Consider the following 21,482-nt stretch of genomic DNA (forward strand, 5'->3'; position numbering starts at 1 on the left):
CCGTACAATGGGTTGGGCCTTTATATCATGCCTGTATAATGGACTGGGCCCCTATATCATACCCATACATAAATTATTACTAATTCTCTTAAAAGAACACCACCATCATTACTTTTTTTTTTTTTTTTTTTTTTTTTTTTATGTATTAATAATAACATTTATACAGATTTTGAGCAAAATCTTGCCAATTTGTGTACACGAGCAATTCTCATGATTTAGCCTAAGTGCCCAAACCCAAGCCTCTGGTGTTGGTCTAGAAGCTCAGGCAATAGGGAGCTTGTTTCTTTACGTATGAGTACTTTGCTACCACAATCCCACTATTAAAGAAAAAGAATATATAAACAAAAACATCAAAAAGTGATTGCAAGACGTAGCATCCAAAAGAACAAAGCTAACAAAACACTCTCTCTATCTCTAGTCTCCATCACGTGAGTCACGTCTCATAATTTAAAATCAAGAACCAACAATTTTATTTTGTCTTGTTTTTGTTTTATTTTTTTTTTTTTTATAAGTAAGAACTAGCAAAATATATATATATATATATATATTAAACAATTAGAAACTAAAAAGATTGAACATTGTTTATAAACCAAAAACAAAAAAACAAAAAACAAAAAAATCATTTATATTTTTACTGAATGAAATATCAATTACATAACGCGTATGATTGTCTACACTCTACACATATTCATATTTAACCCATGACTAACGGATTAATCTTCTTCAAGCCAGCACTCTACACATATTCACATTTAACCCATGACTAAATGGATTAATCAACTTCAAGCCAACATTATTCAATTGATGATTATCATTCAACTCCAAGCCGTGAAGAACACACTGCATCCCTGTCAACAAATGGCCATTATGTCTGACTCCACCATTGTTTTTTCTTTGAAGTATACGTCCAAGAACTTCCTGAAAGTTTGTAAAGTCAACAAGGTATCCGAACCAGCCTCGTGACTCTTCCCAGCCATGCGTTCCACTCCCAATCTGTTACTCAAAAGTCTTTGCTACAACCCTTAGTGACTCGTATAGCTCCAACTCCGATTCGGAAGAAAGTTGTGATGGAGAAGGAAACTACTCTGCCTTTATGACCATTGCACCTGTAGACTCTTCGGAAGATTTGAGCACTCTAGTGGAAGAGCTCAGTGAGCATACCGAAGTGGAGTCTATGGGGGTTGGAGAGGAATCCGATGATGAAGATGAAGAATACATCTATGAAGGAGCAAAGGGATTGCAAGAATCCTACAATTCCCCTCTTGAGAAGATCGGATTACAAGAGCATACTTTTAAGGTATGTAGAATAGGATTAGAAAAATGAAGAAAGCAAAACAGGATTACAAGAGCATACTTGTGAGTTATAAAGAAACAAAATGTGAAGTTTAAACGATGAATGAAGAGCTAACGAATGCCTATTCTACGATCAAGTTTCTTGAGCTTGAGGTTATTCAAGCTAATGCTAAAGTGGAGTGTGTTGCTTCAAAGAAGCTTGATTAGGTGCTTGCCTATCAAAAGCCCTCTTCCGATAGAAGCGGTTTGGGATACACCAGAGAAAGTAGCTCAAGCGCTAATGTGTCAAAGGAGATGAAGTTTGTTAAAGTCAAGGAACCAATGGTACCAACTTGTTGAGAATGTGAAGGTAGAGAAGAAGCCAAATGTGATTGCTCAAAAGGTTTTGACAAAGCCTCAAAATCCATTTAAGGCCAAACCTAAGGCAAAAGGGAAGTCTTTTCCGAAGACACAAAGAGGTCCTCAAACTCAACATTTTTGCCATCATTGTAGAGTCAGAGGACATACTAGGCCAAATTGCCACAAGCTTCAAGCCTTGAAGAATGCAGGTCCTTAAAGGCAAAGAAAGCAAGGAAGGGGGAATTGGAACCCCAAGCAATCTAAAGGGCGAAAAGTAGATCCTAGTATTGGTGATGTGATGAAGATGATAGACGCCATCACTTCTTGTTTGGCAAATTTCACCCTAAGGTTTGAGAATCGCAACTCAAGTACCCAATCCTCTAAAGATATCACCCCAAACGCATGTGCCGTGTGGGTGAAGAAGGGTACTCGTGCATAAGCATTAGAACATGTCTATACATCGATTCTTTCGATATGTTGTGACATTGTTGGTTGTTTGCTTATATTTTTCATTCTAGCATGTTTTTATTGTTTTTGTTGTTTAAGAAGCTTTGAATGTTTGTTTGTTTTGTTTTTGATCAATCTTTACTTGCTTTATGTCAAAAATCCAAAAACACATAAAAAGTAGAAAATCCAAAAAGTTTGATCAGCATTATTATGTATTGTCACACGCATGTTTAGCCTTGTACCTCCGTATTAATGGCTTTGTACATTTACGAGCTTAGCTTGTTCTTTTTGCACTTGTATCATTGTGGGAAAAATCTTGACATCTATGTGACTATTGTAGATAGATCTTCAAACTTGTCATGAATGATTAGTCAATAGTTTTGTTGATCTTGAAACATGCACTTGTGCCTATATATCTTCCCACTTTTTTATTTATTTATTTTTATTTTTGCTTAAAGAGCTCAACCAATGTCAAATCTCGAAAAGAGATAATGAGTTGCAAAAGCCGTCGCACATACTAGTATTTGACTAGAAAAAAGGGAAAGCAACTTATTTTGAAATTGTATGATGCCCAAAAGCCAAAGGCTTACTCTCAAAATTGAAATATCAAAAATTTCAGGCCTCAATATCAAAAAGAGATGTATTGTTCTTAAATGATCAAATGTTATGAAATGTAAAAAGCCAAATGAAAAGCTTCAAAGTTGTTTAATCAAGTTTTGTGGGAGGTCATATATGCTCATTTCTATAATTGAGATTGGTCACTCTACTTAGTGCTAATTGTGTATGTCTTGGTTGAATTGATTATTGAAGCTTCATATTAGACTAAGGACTATCTCACATTTGATACCCAAACACATCACACATGTTTATGTTCAATGAATGCCTTATTCATTTGTATGATTGTACTTGATTAAATGTGTTGTACATACTTAATCAGATGTTGATCAAACACAAAAATATTTTTGAGTATTTTAGTTGTTTTTGGAAAGTGTTTTTGTTTTGAAAAATTTCAGAAAATCCAAAAATTTTCAACTTTGCTTTTTGGTGACTCACTCATGAGTCATGCCAGTTGTGAGGTCCTAGTCGCTAGTTTACTTAGAAGGTTTCGCAACTCCCTGGCAAGTAAGACCTCCAGTCGTGAAAAACACTTAGAAAAATTTTCAAAAATTTCTGGGTTTTGGTTATTTTCATGACTACTTCACGAGTGGAAGTCTAGTTGTGAGTTTACTCAAAGAGGTTCGAGACTCACTAGCAAATGGATGCCCCAGTCGCGAAAAAGACTTAGACAAAATTTTCAAAATTTTGTACAAGGGTTTTTGGCGACTCGTTTTGGCGACTTTCTCACGGTCATATGAGTTGTGAAAATCACGTGTTTTGCACAAATAGGGTTAAATCTCAAACGGTTTTCAAAAACTTTTCAATTTTCCCTTGCATCACATGCATAACCCTTTGTCTTCTCCGCCTCTCCCTCTCCCAAAACCACCATTCTTATTCTCAAAACCTCCATTTTCTTCTTCAATCCTTCATCAATCTTCAAGAAAAGGTATGGGGTTTCTCTTATTTTCACTCTATTTCAAGTTTCTAGCCCTAGTTTTCTTGGATTTTGTGTTTATGTTGAGATATTGAAATATGATTGTTGAATATGGGTTTTTGATGAGTTTGATATATGGGTTTTGTTGGTTTAATGCTTGTTATACATGTTTGTTCTTTATATTTGTGCATTGTACTATGATTTGTGTTGTGTTGTGCATACCATGTTCATGATAAAATGTCTCTTAGATGTTTTTGTGTTTTCTTTGGGTTCCATTGAGTACAAAGATTGTGGGGATAATCACATTTTCTTGATTTTGGAACATCAAATGATTATGTGTTTTCACACTTTGCCCTAGTTTGCACACTTTTGCATATGATGCACACACACACCCTTTGACATGTTGAGTGAATAATACCAATGATTCTATCATGTTTTGATTATTTATATCCCCACATGTTATTTGTTTATGGATTACTCTTTGAATTCCAGTTTTTAGGGTTTTAATTCAAAGTTTATGTTTTGGTTCTAACTTGTTACTGTTAAAGTTTATTACTAAATTTTGTGCTCTGTTTTGTGGTATTTGCTGCTCTATTTTGCAGATGGCTCCATGAAAAACCACTACTCAGCGTGGTGACAAGAGGAAACGCATGGACAAAAGCCAGTTTCGCTCCACTTAACATTTTGAGTGATACAACCATCACTTTGAGAAGGCTCCAATCATTCAGAAGTGATTTGTGGATCTTGTTGACCTCAAAGAATCCTTCATCCCTAGCTGTTTTGAAGGAAGAGGTTGGGAAAAGCTCCTCGGTGATCTCACCGAGGTTTGTGAACCACTGATTAGGGAATTCTATGCCAATGCCACACTCAAAGAAGATTACATAGACTGTAGGGTTAGAGGACATGAATTCACTCTTGATGTGGGAGACATTGATGGTGTCCTTGGACATGGAGAAGTAGATTATGAAGACTTCATTATTTACAAGGATAGAATGGTCTCTATAGAAATGGTACAATTCCGTATTGGTGGCACTAGCGAAGGAAAATGCCTCAACACAACCACCTTCCCTCCGGATTTGAGATGTCTTGCCTACATCATATTGTTCAACTTGTATCCGGTAAGGAAGTTGACCACCATTAACAATGCTAGAGCCATCTTCCTCATGGAGCTTCGTGAGAGAACTTACATCGACATTGGTGCTCATGCTTATTCCATCATTACTGAAGCTACAAGGACAACCTCAAGGGCAAAGCTTGTTCTTCCAAGTTTGATTAAGAGGATCCTTCATGAGAAAGGTGTGGAGACTCCACAGGACATAAGCCTAATGAGTGTGCCTCCTTCCATCAACTCTCAAATAATCCTGAGCAGAGTTCGTCTTCCGGGTGATGATGAAGTGGATGAACCTGAACAAGCACCTCCTGCGGACATAGAAACTAAAGCGAAAGTACAATCATCTTCTTCAAAAAGAGGTGGTGGTTGAGGAAGGAGCAAAGCTTCATCGTCTTCATCAGTGCCTCCAGATGCTTTTCAGATTATTCTTGAGAGGATCGATGGCCTAAGAGATGTTCAAACTGAGCACTCCAACAGGCTTACAACCATCCAAGACCAAATCAACTTGCTCACAGCCAAGTTTGATAGCTTCACGAACCAGCCATAACCCTTTGGCCATTCCAATCAAAAAGGGGGAGTAGTATGGAATAGCTCTTGAGGGGGAGCCTATCTAGAGGGGGAGAACTTTTTATAAGTTTTTATAGCTATTATGGTTTTTCATAGCTTCTATGGTTTATCATAGCACTTATTCTAGTACTCTATGGTTTAATACTTTGGTTTTTTAGTACTCTATGACTTTAATACTTTGGTTTTAAAAATACTTGGATAATGTGTGTTATGGATGTGTGAATGATTTAGCTATTTAAACTATATTTAGTTTGTACCTTTGCTTTTGTAGCTATTTAGTACTTTTAGACTATGTTTTGCATTCTCTCTAGTACTCTTGTGCCCTTGTTTGATCTTGTATCCTTGATTTAGTTACCTTAGAGTTCTTGCATCGGCTGAGTGTTGGACATGCAAATGATACTTGGCATTGAGCTTATTAGCTTGCATGTCCGGATGTTCATTCACCGTGTGAATGTTTATTGTGGTCACTATTTATAGTGATTGTTCTTGTTTGGTCAAGCTATGCTTTATTTTCATATCCATACTTGCTTGATCGCATTGTGCTTGCTCTATATGCATTTCAAGATTTCTGCTTACAATGAACTTCTTGTGATATTGTTTTCAGGAAAACTTGTCTGTATGGTTCAAGAGCTTCACAGAATCTAGAGTTAGGTGTGAGTGAGTTTTGGCAACTATTCCCAACTCACATTTTAAGTCTAAAGTCTATTTTAGGGTTTTGTCATGGAATAGCCAAAGGGGGAGATTGTAAGGCTGAATTTATTCAACCATGTGTGGCTCTATTCCATGCCAAATTTGCTTATAATTCTGAAATTAGATACCTTATATTTAGGTGGGAATCATGTAAAAGTTGTGTGTGAGAGAGTGTGAAGAATTCAAGTGTGTATGAAATCAAGAGCATTCTCACGACTGATGACTCGCCAAAGTGCCACACGTGTGAAGCATGTAGGAGTGAAGGGTCATGATGGCTAGAGCACTATAGGACAAAAAGGACAGTCTGGTCAATCAGTTACTTCGCGACTAGAAATCGCGACTTGTCCCAGTCGCAAGTGAGTCACCAGAACCCCCTATTTTGCAGAAAAATGACTTTTTACATTCCTCACATACCCTACTATAAATACCCTTATACCCACAAAATGTAGAGAGCTTCTAGAGAGAATTTTGAGAGAGAAACCCCAAAAAACAACATGATTGATTCATCCACAATTTTATACATTTGACTCTTCAAATTCTTTACTCTCACCCTCTCCATTGACATACCCTTGAGAGGAGCTTTAGCCAAATCCTTACCTCACCACATTCATATCAGTGAGAAGGTTATTTGGTGCTTGGGAAGCAATTCAGAGAGGATCAATTCATTTCGTTGATGCAATGGCCTTATTGCGGGATCCGGTAAGCTAGAGAAAACAAGGTTAGGCTTAACCCTGTTGGAGCAAGAAGCTTGGAAGGCTTAGGTGTATCAAGTAGATTAGGCTTGGAGGGTTTATTGTTATTCATGTATTCCAACTAATTTTCTAATGGATCATTTTACCGCTTGGAGGGCGACGGAGAGGTTTTTTGCCGAGTACTTCAGTTTTTTCTTCGATAACACGTGCTGGTGTTATCTTGTGTTTGTATCTCTCTAACCCTCACTCTTTGCTTTTAATTACTATTGTGTTGTGATTAAATTATGGCTTAGAGTAGTTTGATTGTTTGGGTATAGCTTATATTTATCATTTTGCACATACATTGTTTGAATATAAGCTAGTATTGGTATTTTTGAATTGGGGGTCTAAACATTCACTAGTGTTTTACACACAAAGTGAACTTTCAGAAAAACAAAGCAAAACAATAATTCTAACAACCTATCATGCTTATAATACAAACTCAGAGTAAACTTGAACTACACAAACATCTTATGATCACATAAACATATAAACAAACACAAAACAAAGGAAAGTGAAGAGCCAAAGTTAGAACCTTTACCTTAACACTAGAACTCTCTTAGAGCTTGATTTTGACCATTGCCCCCAGTCAATCTAATCAACAATAAACCAAAAGGTTCGTAAAATTTAAGAACTCAAAGATCAAGACTTGATAAGGTCTCAATCAGATAAAACATAACTTGAGGATATTTTGTGAAAAAACTCCCTTTTATTCACTATTTTCTAGTGAATCTTGCGTATATTCGCTTATTTTTCTGTGTCTTGCAAAAGTACCTTTTATGACTTTATATAGTGGTAAAATAAGGGTGTGGGGCAGCTCCCAAACGATGTGGGATTCACTCCACACAGATTCAAATGCAAAAAGTTTCCCTTTCATAAAATTCTAGAACCCTAGCTGTGTGTGCATACTCAGGGTATACGTGTGCATAGCCTAAGCATGCGTACGCATGGCTTGAGTGTGCGTGCACATACACGTGTATGCACACACACACATAGTTAAGGTTTTTCGGCAGCCTTTCTTTTCCAAAAATAGTTTTGTTCTTCCAAAAATAAGTTATATTTATCATAAATAATTCCTCATGTCAATTTTCATGAGATTAGGCCTTAAAGTAATACCATCATTGGGGAACGGGAACTTGAGTTGTAAGGAGAACAAAATTAGGTGTCTGTAGTGTGAGCCGAATGTTCAAACGTATAACATTGTGATCCATCATTTTTGTGATGCTAGAGAGATAGAAAAGGGTTTGTAGGTGTTTGAAAAGATTGGTAGTGGGGTTTGCTTGCCCAATTTGGATACATATAATATATTTATAAGTGTGATGTTTGTGAGGAAGAAATCAAATTATTTGTTGGTGGCTAGGAAGTTGTTGATTGAGATGGTTGAGAGAGGATTTTTGCCTTGGAAGTTCACTTTCAATCGGGTTTTGAATGAGCTTTCGCTAAAGAGATTTTGAGATTGCAAAGTAGATACGACCGTCTTCCACGTCAATTCAAGCTGTGAAACCTAGTGGCATTTAAATTGGCTGATGAATGGTGACATTGCACTCACATCCTCTTGTCAAATATTGAAAACATTTCCAACCATGAAGGGCTAAGATTGTTGTAGAAGCTGACTCATGATTGATAGTGGCTTTATAGGATGCTTATCTCATTTGCTCTTCAAAGAAAACTAAAATTGCATTATGAATTTCAGTCATCACCTAAAATTGACATACAATGCCTACTAGTGCAAGTAGTCCACAAAGAAGAATTTATGTTATTGAGGCTGTGGCAGTGGAGGGTTATAAATGGGAACAAAGTACTTGAGCATCTAAAATCCCTCTTTCAGCCTTTCAGTGGAAACAAAGTACAATTGTATGTGGCAACAATTGAGATAGGGCAACAGGTGATGATGGCCACTGATTTCATAAGTTTGAAAGTTGATTTGCTTCATCCTTCCTAGTTTCTTCTACTATCTCATGTTTTTGGAATTGGCATTTGGGGACATGTTTAAACTCCAAGAAGCCTAAAACCCTTCCACAGGTGATGACTGTTCTTGTTGTTCAGAGGGCCTAATATTGCATCAACATTGCAGGGGATTACTAAAGTCTAAAGGGCTAGTTGCAGAGGAAGTTGTATCCACTATGATTAGTAATAGGAAACCACTTGATTTTGCAATGCGCATTAAGGATGCTAGATCGGACGAATGTCATATCATCCATTTTTCTTGTAATTAGCAATATATAAATTCTCTCTACATACTATAGGTTACACATGCTATCCTTAGTCACCATTTGGTTCTCCTAAAAACATTATTTAGATGTAGGATGCGATTAGCATTGGCTTAAAAAGCCAACCTTTTTTTTTTTTACTATTCAACTTATTTTTACTACTATTTATGGGTCCTATTGCATTTTTTGGTACTATTCATGAGTAATACTATACTATTTCAGTTACTTTTTAGTTTTATTTATAGTACTTTTCGTAAAAAAAATTCAATTAGGCTAAATAAGCTATTCCCAAACAAACTCGTAGAGAATGTGGAGGAGGCTTGTTATAGCTACTTTTGATATCTCAAATATGTACATTTATGAAATCAAAGCCCAATGATTCTCTTTAGTCGACTAACAAGAGCAGCATAAATGAGAATCTATAAAACAGCTTGCAAATTGTTCCTATTTAGTTATTGTTCACTAAGCAATTTTGTAGTACATGACAAGAATGCTTTTGTTTAGTAAGTATCCAATTGGGAACGGCTTATTTAGCTGAAATTGATAACTTTTTTACTGAAAGTACTATAAATAAAGCTAAAAGGTAGATGCAATAGGACCCATAAATAGTACCAAAAAGTGCAATGTGACCCATGAATAGTAGCAAAAATAAGCTAAATAGTAAAAAAAAAGTTAATTTTTTAAGTTAATGCCAAACGCACACTAAATAGCTGATAGGTCAAAAACGTATTGACCACTTGTATAAATTAATTGATTAATTAGCCAAGTTTATTAATTAATAAAATTAACATGCAATTGTACGTGGCAACACAAACAAATCACCAATTAACTAAAGTATGCAATGGAAAATAAATTGACAAGGTGATTTCTTTACGAACAAGGAAAACCTACAAGGCAAAAACCCCACCGGGTGATTTTAAGGTCACCACTCCCGAGAATCCACTATTATCAAAACAAGCGGTTACAAATAAAAGAATCTCAGTACCTTATACCAACCTATAGTTGAACCCTTACCCCAATACCCAATTGAACTTGTTCTGTAGTGACAATCTCTCCTTTCAATGCACAGCTCCTAGTATGTGACTAACTAATTGCGCAGATCCCAGTATGCGACTTGATTACCAACTTGAGAAGGATGTTGGCTGCAAAGTTCTTCAATTCATCACACAATGAAGATCATGAAGTTGCTTGGTCATAAAACCCTATGGTGCACAAACACAGCAACTTTTTCAAGAACTAGGGCAAACTAGGTTTTCGGTCACACTCTTCTTCACATTTGTGGAATTGTGCTCTTATGCAATTTGTGTCACCTTTTACGGCCCTTAAAATAATCATTATATATGTTTAGGGTTGTGAGAAAAGAAAGTCCAAATATACATTTATGGATTGGATGAAAAACAGTCCTGAAAAACTAAGTTTCATAAACCTCGATAGATAGCTATCTATTGAGCTAGCTGTCGAGCCACGAGCTTCAGTAGCTTTTAAATCTCGATAGATGCTAGCTATCGAGTTTTAAAATCTTGCACTTTCTGTCTTGATTCTTGGACAAACTTGCATGGTTTTAACACTTAAACTTGAAACCTTGTTTCTTGAAGCATTAAACACATCCTAAATCTGCCCAATTATAAGTAAAGTGTGTTTTGTCAAAGGATTAGCCAATTACATAAAATGTTGACATATGTTCCTAACATTGAATCACATATGTCCTTACAATAGCAATATTTATATATTCTTGGCCAAATATGCTTTTTCTCAAACTGAGCCTTGTATTTGGATGGAGTGCCCTTCCTTTATATATTTGTTAGTTTTAGATTCTTAATAATAGATTTATTGTTATCATCTTTCATAATTAAACCCTCCATACACTGAGGAATGAGAGCTTCTTGAAGTATTCTTTTTGAATCATATGCTTAGAAGCTAGCTTATCGATCATGTCCTGTCGTGGGTCCAACATGGGTCCCATAAAAAAAGAGCTTATGTTTTTCTTCAACTTGCTTAAAGTGTCAGTACTATTTTTGGTCAAAAAGTTAAATACAGTAACTTATTGCAATCCCACAAGATTTTTTTGCACGATGTTAGTTGTTTTTTTTTTTTTTGCTTATTGCGGTTCCATATTATTATTATTATTTTTACCATAATACTTTAAGAAAAAAAATCAATCAACTTATTTTATTTAGCTTTTATACTACTTTCAGTAAAAGTTTTTTAACAAAAACCAAATTAAGTCGATCCTAGATGGACGCATCAAGACTGTAATTCATGGATTCATGTGTGTTTGTTTGTGAATTGTTTATTTCTAATATATTCTTTTCATAATTTGAGATAAAAAGTTCAAAATTATCTTATTTTTAAAAAAACTAAAAGTTAGATTATTTGAAAGAAAGTTGAGACAAAAAATAGTGTAGGACCCACAAACAATATATAAAATTAACAAAAAAAACCAACTTATAATCTATTGACATGCTTCTGCCCACTACACGAACTTTTGAAATTGCTTGTATTTCCATCAAAGGGTTTAGGCATAAGCTAGAAGAATTTTCTCTGAATAAATAAATTTTCAAGTGGGTTATCTCCAAATTATACTTGAACAATCATGACTAGAGGTAAATCTTTAGGTTTTTTTTTTTTTTTTTTTTTTTTTTTTTTTTTTTTTTTTTTTTTAATAGAAGAATGGTAAATCTTTAGTTTATTTCTTTATTTTCATTTTCTCACATAAAAGAACTATGGAAATTGATTTTTTTTTTCCAAAAAAATTTGTTATTGGATCCTTTAATTTATAGTTTATATATATACATATATATATATATATATATATTCTTACTTTCAAAGAATAAAAGTAAAAATTCTGCCTCAAATAAATGCTTCAAAAAATCAGAGTCTTTTTTTAACAAAAAATTCTAAAGATAACAAATACTTCAAAACTGAATGTGGAACATTAGGTTTGTGAGGAAATAAACTAGTATAATACAACTAGTTGGTAGCACAGTTTTTCCTTAAAAAAAAGTTGGGAGCAAGATTCCCTTAATAACTTAAGGGGGAAATTACATTTTACTATCTTAAACTATACCTCACATTAGACTTTGCACCTTAAACTTTTCAAATGCACATTTTGCACCCTAAATTATGAACTTTATTACACTTTGCACCCCAACACTAAGTTTGCTATTACCTTGGATGGAAATTCAAAGTTTAGGGTGCAAAGTGGAATTACGAGTATAGTTTAGGCTAATAAATTATAATTTATCTTTTGTTTTTAAAAGATTGAGAAAATGGGCAATTAGGTATTTTTACATGGTACCTTATTTTTCTATCACAGTTAAATGGCAAACTTGATTTGGGGTGCAAAGTGTAACAAGAATCATAGTTTAGGGTGCAAAATGTGTATTTGAAAAGTTTAGGATTGAAAGTTCAAATAGTGTATATAACACCCTTGAACGTTTAAACCCCCAATTACAAATTAACCAATTCAAGCTTTATGACAAACAACTAGTGTGCGGAAAATAAACAAAAGCTATAAACAGAATTGGTAAACAATCTAAGCCAATTAAAATCACAACTCACAGTGGATAATAAAAGGCAAAGATAAAAGGGAAGGAAGATGCAAAAACACGAACAACACACGATGTGTTATCGAAGAGGAAACCGAAGCCCTCGGCGTAAAACCTCTCCGCCGCCCTCCAAGCGGTAAGTAATCCACTAGAAAATATAGTTGGGATACATGAACAGTAATAGACCCTCCAAGCCTAATCTACCTAGTGTACCTAAGTCCTCCAAACTTCTTGATCCAACGAGGTTGTGCCGAACCTATTTCTTTTCTAGCTTCCTGGATTCCGCTACTTGACCATAGCATCAACCAATGTAGATTGGTTCCTTCCTAACTGCTTCCCAGAACACCAAACAGCCTTCTCACAGTAATGGATATGGTGAGAACAGGTTTTGGTAAAAGACCTCTCAAGGGTTTAACAATGGAGAGGAAGAGAGTTGAAAAATTTGAAGAGACTCTTATGTAAAGATTGTAGATGAATCAATCTTATTTTACTCTAGGGTTTCTCTTTCAAAATTCTCTCTGGAAGCTCTCTTTCTTATGTGGGTATAAGGGGTATTTATACTGGGGTGAGAATGGAATGTGAAGAGTCAGGTTTTACAAAACAGGGGTGGCTCGCGGCTTGGCCTCGCGGCTTGACTGAGTCGCGAGATCCAGCTGCGTGATAACAGAACGGCCAATTGTCCTATTTTGTCCTGTAGTGCTCCAGCTAGCATGACGCTTCAACTTTTGGCATGCTTGGCATGTGTGTTGCTTCTGGCGGCTTGAAGCCGTCAGTCACCCGCGAGATCAAGTCACGAGTCTCTGTTTTCTTGCACACTCTTGAGCATTTCAATACTCTATCTCACTCACTACCCTTACAATAATCCCACCTAAATACAGGGTTACTAAATGCTGAAATACAAGCAAATTTGGCACGGAATAAAGCCAACAAGATGGTTAATTAAATTCAACCTTACAAGGATATAAAGTATAATCAGTGGAATAGTTTAAGATGGTAAAGTATAATTTTCCCTGACTTAAGCTCCCAAGCATTAATAATTTAAATGATTCATAAGTGTAAATTGATTTGATTGAGTGACAATTACAATTTCATAGATAAAAAATGGAGCTAGATGGTCAAGCTCAAAATCTTTGTTCTTTTCCGCAAGAATATATTATTTTTGACAATATTGGGCTACTTGCAGCCAAATTTCCAATGCACAAACGGACATGAAGAGATATTTTTACATATTTTTTCTACATTCATGAGGTGGAATGGATTGAATTAAGTCAGTCCAAATTGAACCATTACTATATGTTACATCACCAACTTGAAATTACCAGAAACTTGTATAATCAGATAGGGACCAATCTACCTACACAATATTTGATATTTCTACGGGCAGGGCCTGAACTTATTGTCCTCTTTAACCTTTTGTTTTTCTTTTTGTTATTTTCTCCCCTTCCCGTTTTGTTCTAGGACAAGTATGGACCATCCAAACTCAATTAGGATAAAGTTCCACTAATCTATGCTCCTCCTTTGCTTCCTCATATTCTTTTCCTTTTGCCTTTTACTTTACTTTATGGGACTAAAAAGAGTGGTCATGGACTAAATGTTGAATCTTTAATAGTCCATTTGGATTGGGGGAGAGAGATGAGGAGTTGAGTAGAATAGAGTAGAGTAGATTTAGTCCAAAATTAGCCTACTTTTAGCGAACTCTACTCTACTCTACTCCCCTCCACTTCCCCACCTTCCCCCTTCAATTCAAACAGGCCCTAACACTTTTAATTCAATTGAGAAAAGTGGGTACAAAATGAACAAGGTTTCTCTCCAAATTAGTTTGGAGAGAAATCATTCAAACTTCTCTTATATATTTTTAATGTATGTAAATTTTGAAAATCTAACCGTTACATTACATATTATTTATGTTCTTCACATACATGTCAAATTTCATTCAAATCAAATGTATTAAAATTTAAACATTTGATTGATGACATAACTATTGATATTTGATTTTCTTGAAATTTTGCAAGATTAGAAGATATAATTTGAACATACAATTCAACGGTTAGATTTTAAAAATTCAAATCCATTAAAAATATATATATAAGAGGAGTTTGAAGGTTTCTCTCCAAATTATTTTGAAGAGAAACCTTTTCTGGTACAAAATATTCCATTGTTCCTAATTCAATTTAATTAGTTTATATATATATATATATATAACATTTTTCATAATTTTTTATCACAATTATTGACATAGCTGAAAATGATATGTGACCTACATGATAGTAATATTAATATTAATTGCTTCAATCATAACTTGACAACTTAACAAATTATTAAAAAAAAATTGTGAAAAAAATATTTTTAATGAGAAATTTTGTTCTCATTATCAATTAGGAATAAGAAAGTGTAGTTTATTTAAATGCCAATCAAATTCTGATGAAAATTCTAGTTGCTGATGCTTAGGAAAAAAGAAAAATAAAATGGAATATGCTAGTTGTTGGAAACTAGCTTAAAAAAATCAAACAACTGAATAAAAAATAGTTCTTTCTCTCTCCTCTCATCACTTTGTTTTAGTCTCCTTGCTTCTCTCTCAAAGAGTCAAATGTCTCACATAACCCAAACAGAAAATACGAAACAAAATCCAATTCTTATTATAACAACAAAGTTGAATCAGAACAAGAAAATAAGAAAAAAAGAAAAAGAAAAAAGAGATAGGCTGATCTGACTCAATTTGGCGGTGGGGAGGCAGAGAAGGTGGCGCTGAATGGTGACTCCGCCGGCTTTGTCCTTCTGGTGTGGAGGTCCTAAAGGAGAAGAGGTAGGAAAAAAAAATCGTATGGATGAAAAATAAAATAAAGAGAGGAATGGAAAAATAAAATAAAGAATAAGAAATTAAAATTGAGAAATGCTACTATAATATTTTCACAATATTTTCATAATAAATCTTATGTGGAAGGTTGTTATTGGCAATTATTGCTCCAAAAAACTTTTATTATTAATGAAGGAAAGTATTTGATTTGATTTTTTTGACAAAATATGAAGAAATAATACAACTCTGAAATAAGTTCATATAGGTAGGAAAATATAAAATTCCAATATCATTTGTCTTTGAAGCTTCTTCTTTGATGACTTTTGTTTTGTAGCTTATCGATGATTGATCAGATCTTGATGGAACCAGTTATCGTCATTTGGTTCCGCATCTTCAACATTAGAGGCAGAACTCATTGATGGGATGGCATCATCATTGTCTTCTTGTTTTGATCCACTTGCATCATTATTTGCGTTTGTTAATGGTTTTGTATCAAGAACTTGAAATGTGTTTTTGTCTGAAGTTTGATCTGCTTTTTTCTTGATTTCACAATTCTCCAATGTTTCCTACACCAAAGTATGTTTATTAAATTATATTGTAGATATATTTTTTTTTGAATGAATTTGCAAATAAATATAGCAGTAGAAAGTTTACTTTTGTGGTATTAGCATTATTTGTGGGTGGATCACTTGGATCATTATTTGTGTGTGGAGATGGTTTTGTATCAATAACTTCAAATGTTTTGTTGTCAGAAGCCTGTTTAGGACTTTTCTTGATTTCATCCTTTTGCGGTGGTTCCTAAAACACAGTCTGTGGATTAAAACACAATGTTTGATTTTGCAAATAACGGTAAGTTTGTAATTGTTGACAGCTTACTGTTGTGCTATGATCAAGTTTCATTGCCGTTTAATCATTTGAAATGTTGTCAAACAACTTTTCAATTGTATATAATTCCTAAGAAAAGTATAAAAATAAAAAGACATAGAAAAAATACTATGGAAACCCAATGAGGGAAACAGAAACCATAAATACATGTGACCAAATCTAATAGTGGAGAAGTTCTAGAGTAAATGCAACTTATTTGATCAGAGTAACGTAAAGAGTAATCATTCAATTATCACTGGCTTGGGCATGAACATTTTTACAAATGCCTCTAATTGAACAGTAGCAATAGTAGTCTAAAAGTTATCAAATATAAAAGTTACATATCCCCTATCGAGATACTGCAAATAAAAAATTGCCTGCAATTTAGGTCTTCCTTCCAATTTCATTTAAAATTTGTCATTAAATATATATCATTCTCACATGAAATAGATCTATAAAATTAATTAAAAATATTTTTTCATAAATTAATTACATACTTTCAACTTCATATATTAATTGGGAAGACGTATTGAAAATATGTGGAAGACGTATTGCTCAAAAAAGAACTAAAGACGTAATTTATATAATGTTTGAACTAAAGAACTAATTTGCTTTGCTTTCTTTCTTTCTTTCTTTCTTTTTTTTTCTTTTTTAACTAATTTGAACTAAAGAACAAATTTTTTTTAACTAATTTGAACTAAAGAACTAATTTTTTGAAGTATGTAATTAACTAATTAACTAAATAAGAGCAAAACATTTTACAATACGTCTTTCAAGTTAATTACATATTTAATGGTTAGTTGAAACTTGCAAGTAAGACCCACCCAGATTAATAGGATGCATAAAATGTTTACTATAATGTTTTGCTCTTCTTGAAAGACGTATTTTAATGGGATGCATCAATTTTCCATACATATTTCAAGTTAATTACATATTTAATGGGAAGTTGAAACTGATACATCCTAGGTGGGGAGAGAGATTTAGGCCTTATAAATCTTGACTAAAAAACACAATCTTAGCACAAAATAAAACAAATGCACAGTGACTTAAAATTGAAACCATGAATATCAAACCATGTCTAAACCAAAGATCATGATAAACACAATTATGCAGAAAAAAATACTGCAAAAATTGAAACACCAGGAAAACAATTTGCTTTGATTCTAAAACCCAATCCATGTTATACAATCATGATATTGAAGTACGTTCTGATATCAATTGTTGAAAAACAGCAGAAGCAAATAGAATTAAAAACCCAACAATCAAAAAACTCAAAAAGAACAGACCCAAAAGAGGTAGAGATCTAATTAAAACACCCAGCAATCAAAAATTCAACACCCTAAAAAAGATGCAGTAAACAATCAGCCACACCATAGTAGCCTTATAAATCTTGATTAACAAACACAATCTTAGCACAAAATAAAAACACTTGCACAGTGACTTAAAATTAAAACCATGAATATCAAACCAAGTCTAAACCAAAGACCACAATAAACACAATTATGTAGAAAAATTACTGCAGAAAATTGAAACACTAGAAAAACAATTTGCTTTGATTCTAAAACCCAATCCATGTTATACAATCATGATATTGAAGTAGATAGTGGAAGCAAACACCACAGCACTATGCTAAGAAATCATAGTCACACTAAGTAGTTGGAATCACATAGAAATTATAAAAAGAATCTAATAAGGGAAACAGAAACCATAAAGCAAAATAATGGGGCAAAAAAGAATTGAGATGTAGAGATGCCTCAACCGAAGCAAGCAAGTTCTGTCAGTATTTATACACCATGTAGAAAGGAAGACAGGAAGGAAGGAAATCAAATAGGCAGCTGTTATTGCGAAATGGTAGAGCAAGAAGGTGGGTAGCTTTCAAACTCCCTATTTTCTCATGCAATACCTGAAGGCTTAAAGGATTTTTTTTTTTTTTTTTTCCCTTTAAGCTTCCCTCCACATTACAATCTTCAAACTCTCTGTCTCCTCACGTCTCTATTTGGTCACGCAAAACCCTGAAGGCTTCAACCTTTTTTTTTTTTTTTTTTTTGCTTTCTTTAAGCTGAAAAGGCTCACACAAAACCTTGAAGGCTTCAACGTTTTTTATTTATTTATTTTTCCTTTAAACTGAACTGAAAAGGCTTTAGGTTGGGCTTGATAGTGGAACTAAATAAATAAGAGGTGGGCTGGATTAATTATATGAATTTATTATATGATGATAGTAAAAGTAAATAAATAAGTAGTGGACTGCATTTATAAGGCTGGGATTTATAGGGCTAAAAATTGTAAAAACCATTTTAAAATTGTAGGACAAATTATATTAAAAAGATGACGTGGCAGTTGATGTGGCGCAACGTGAGAGAAGCAGCATTAAACACTATGCTTCAGCTTTTAGTAATACTAGTCGCTAACCCGTGCGATGCACGGGAAATGTATTGAGTACAATATATAATTTAATCTTTGTTTATTTTACTACAACACCAAAATTGAATTTGTAAAATAAAATCATATAGCTAAAACATTTGTTAACAGCTATACGTTTCAGAAATTTATTAAACTATATTATTATTATTATTATTATCAACTTAACAGTATTTTAATATATGATACCAACATGCTTCAAGAAAATGTCCAACACTAAAAACAATTTCGAAAACAAACTCAACTAAACAGTTTGATGAATAAATATATTACAATCTATAATATAAGCCAAGAAATAAACTTTGAAACCAATATGAACAAAATCCACGTCAAACAAAACCATTTCGATCATTAAGAATATGACTCACTAAAGTCATGAAAAACACAGGATTCATTACAAAAAAAAAAAAAAAAAAAAAAAACATCTTTAGTCTTTATAGATTTTGCCTAAGTACCCAAATACGATGACACATACTCACACAAAAATCATTAAAGAAAGAATCAAAGAACATACACAACATGTACATATGCTATGAAAGTAAAAATAAGAAAAACAAAAGAGACGTAAACACGGACAATTAAAGAAAAATATAGGAAAAAAAAGTTAGGAATAGAAATATAAGATAAAGATGAGTTACCCTCAAAAAGAATAATCCATGGATATTCATTGAAATCTTCTAGATAATTTCTGATAATAGAAAAAATAAAACCCAAAAGTTATGATGTTAAAACTTCCAAAAGGCCAAAATTTTTTTTTTTTTTTTTAAATCAGAAGATTCAAAGCTTCAAAAGTATTGAAATAAAACAATATATATATATATATATATATATAATTATGCAATAGAGAAATACAATAGAAAGAAGGGAATCCATGATTATAGCTTTTCTACTATTGAAATTGGCCAGACAATTAAATGTATTGCAAAAAATGAACTTAAAAATTCATATGTAAACCAAACAATTAGAAGATTTTGAGCCAAGAATTTATTAAAACAAAACAAAAATTATGTGACTACACAATGGAGAAATATAATAAACAAAAAAAATATGTCTATACAACATAGAAATATTAGAGAAATATGAGTTACCTTTTAAATGTTAAAATTCAAAATATTAAAACTTTTAAAAGGTTAAAAAAATTTGAAGATTTAATTAAAAGATTCAGGCCCAACAATTAAATAAACAAAACAACAATTGACAAACTTATAAGAAAAAGCAACAAATCTATAATTTTTATTGAACAAATCAAATAATCCTAACCTTGATGCATTGACCGAAGAAGGAGAGGAGTCCAATACATAAGTGGAATATGTGAATTGTGAAGCATGAGCCGCCCTCAAAAAAAATCTTGAAGAAAAATAAGTTTTAAGGAGAAAATTGCGTTGCGGCAAAAGAAGATAATAGCAGATCTAATCATAAAATTTAAAATAAAAAGAATTTAAAATAAAAATAATAATAAAATAGTGGTGACCAACGGCCATACATATAAATATAAGATATTGACCAACCTTTATAAAAAGATGTCAGTTTCAATATTCACTTTGTGGTGAGGGTTCTCAAACATCATCTTCTCCGCGAATAGTTTTTGGGCCTTAGGTTTTCTACGCAAGTAATTCTTAAATAGGAGAGAGTAGAGGCGGTGGGAGAGTGTCCTTATTTGGCTAGAAGTCTAATTTGCATTGGAAAAAGAAAACAGTGATGAGGTGGAAAATTTAATTTAATTTAAATATTGTGCTAACGTGGAAAATTAATCTAAATATTGTGTTGACATGGAAAATTATGGGAGCTTCAAAAGTTTCGGTTTTATATATATATATATATATATATATATAGACTAGCTTTTTAACCTGCACTATGTGCGGAACCTTTTTATTTATATTTATTAGAAAGAATTTATTTTTAATAATATTTAAATACACTTTTACCACGTACTAAACACCCAACACATATCTCCATTTACAAATCTAATTACAAACACCATAGGCAGATACCAAAAACTAATTTAACCTAAATCTAATACAAAATGCTCAAAACAAATCTCTTAAAACAGAAGTTCAAAGCCCTATAAAAGCTCAAATCTCTTAAAACAGTACACCAATATAAGAAATTTGAGTGGTTTATTCTATCTAGGCACAAAGTTAAAAGTAACCTCCAACTTTTTATAGCTTATCTAGACCTTCAAATGCTTTAATGTGTCTATAAGTCTCTTATCAAGCTCTCTGATCTGTTCAACCTCACCCTTTGATATTTCAAAATTAATATATGCCTGTCATTAAACAAATAAATGCATTATTACTACTAGTTTTCTCAAAAGTAACATACTCAACATGCTTTTAAAAAAATGCCAAAGCTTTATTACAATCTAGACAAATTGTAATATTAGTAACCAAAAAAATGGTTGTTGCATCTACAAAATTTTGATATATCAAGCGAAAAACAAATCAAACAATAAGACAGCCCCTAAATAGGGCACATAAATAAATGAAAGAAGGAATATATTATGTGCATTTTGGGTACTTATTTTTTATATATAGTAAAATTTGTAAGAGAGATGAGAGTAAGATAAAAGAATATGTGTTGATGAGAAAAGGAGGATCAGAAAACCAAAATATCAAACTGTGGTCTGTAATCAATCATAGAAACAAATATTGGAGTATAAAATCTAATCTAATTAGAAGATAAGTTTAATTCACTTATGCAAACCTGTATGCAAAAACCAAGTCCAAGTTCAATACCACTGCCACCACCAAATTAGTAAAAATCTCCAATGTAAGATCACACTCACAGACCCACAATTTTTTTACAAATATACTTTCAAAAACACCGAGCCACCTCTAAATCAAACCCAAATTCACTGAACTAACAATTCATTCTCATTGACAAATTAAAAAATTTGTAGAGAAAATCCAAACTCTAATCTCAATGCACAAAGCCACCAA

General features: G+C 33.1%; 1 protein-coding gene across 1 annotated transcript; it reads right to left on the reverse strand.

Annotated features, from left to right (window-relative positions):
* Positions 1–15,596: 15,596 nt before the first annotated feature.
* LOC126704058 (uncharacterized) lies at positions 15,597–16,161 on the reverse strand. The gene is made up of 3 exons (XM_050403096.1): positions 16,138–16,161; positions 15,916–16,059; positions 15,597–15,827 (listed from the first exon to the last, which is right to left on the reverse strand). The coding sequence occupies exons 1-3, from the start codon at positions 16,159–16,161 to the stop codon at positions 15,597–15,599; spliced, it is 399 nt and encodes a 132-aa protein (XP_050259053.1).
* Positions 16,162–21,482: the final 5,321 nt, after the last annotated feature.

The sequence above is a fragment of the Quercus robur genome, chromosome 10, assembly GCF_932294415.1.
Source record: "Quercus robur chromosome 10, dhQueRobu3.1, whole genome shotgun sequence".
Taxonomy (NCBI): Eukaryota; Viridiplantae; Streptophyta; class Magnoliopsida; order Fagales; family Fagaceae; genus Quercus; species Quercus robur.

Bases quoted from the DNA above. Each gene is read 5' to 3' on its own strand.
- LOC126704058 (XM_050403096.1), bottom strand. From the start codon at position 16,161: ATGAAACTTGATCATAGCACAACA. The intron at 16,060-16,137 runs GTAAGCTGTCAA...ACTGTGTTTTAG, and splicing joins AACTTGATCATAGCACAACA to GAACCACCGCAAAAGGATGA. The intron at 15,828-15,915 runs GTAAACTTTCTA...ACTTTGGTGTAG, and splicing joins ATAATGCTAATACCACAAAA to GAAACATTGGAGAATTGTGA.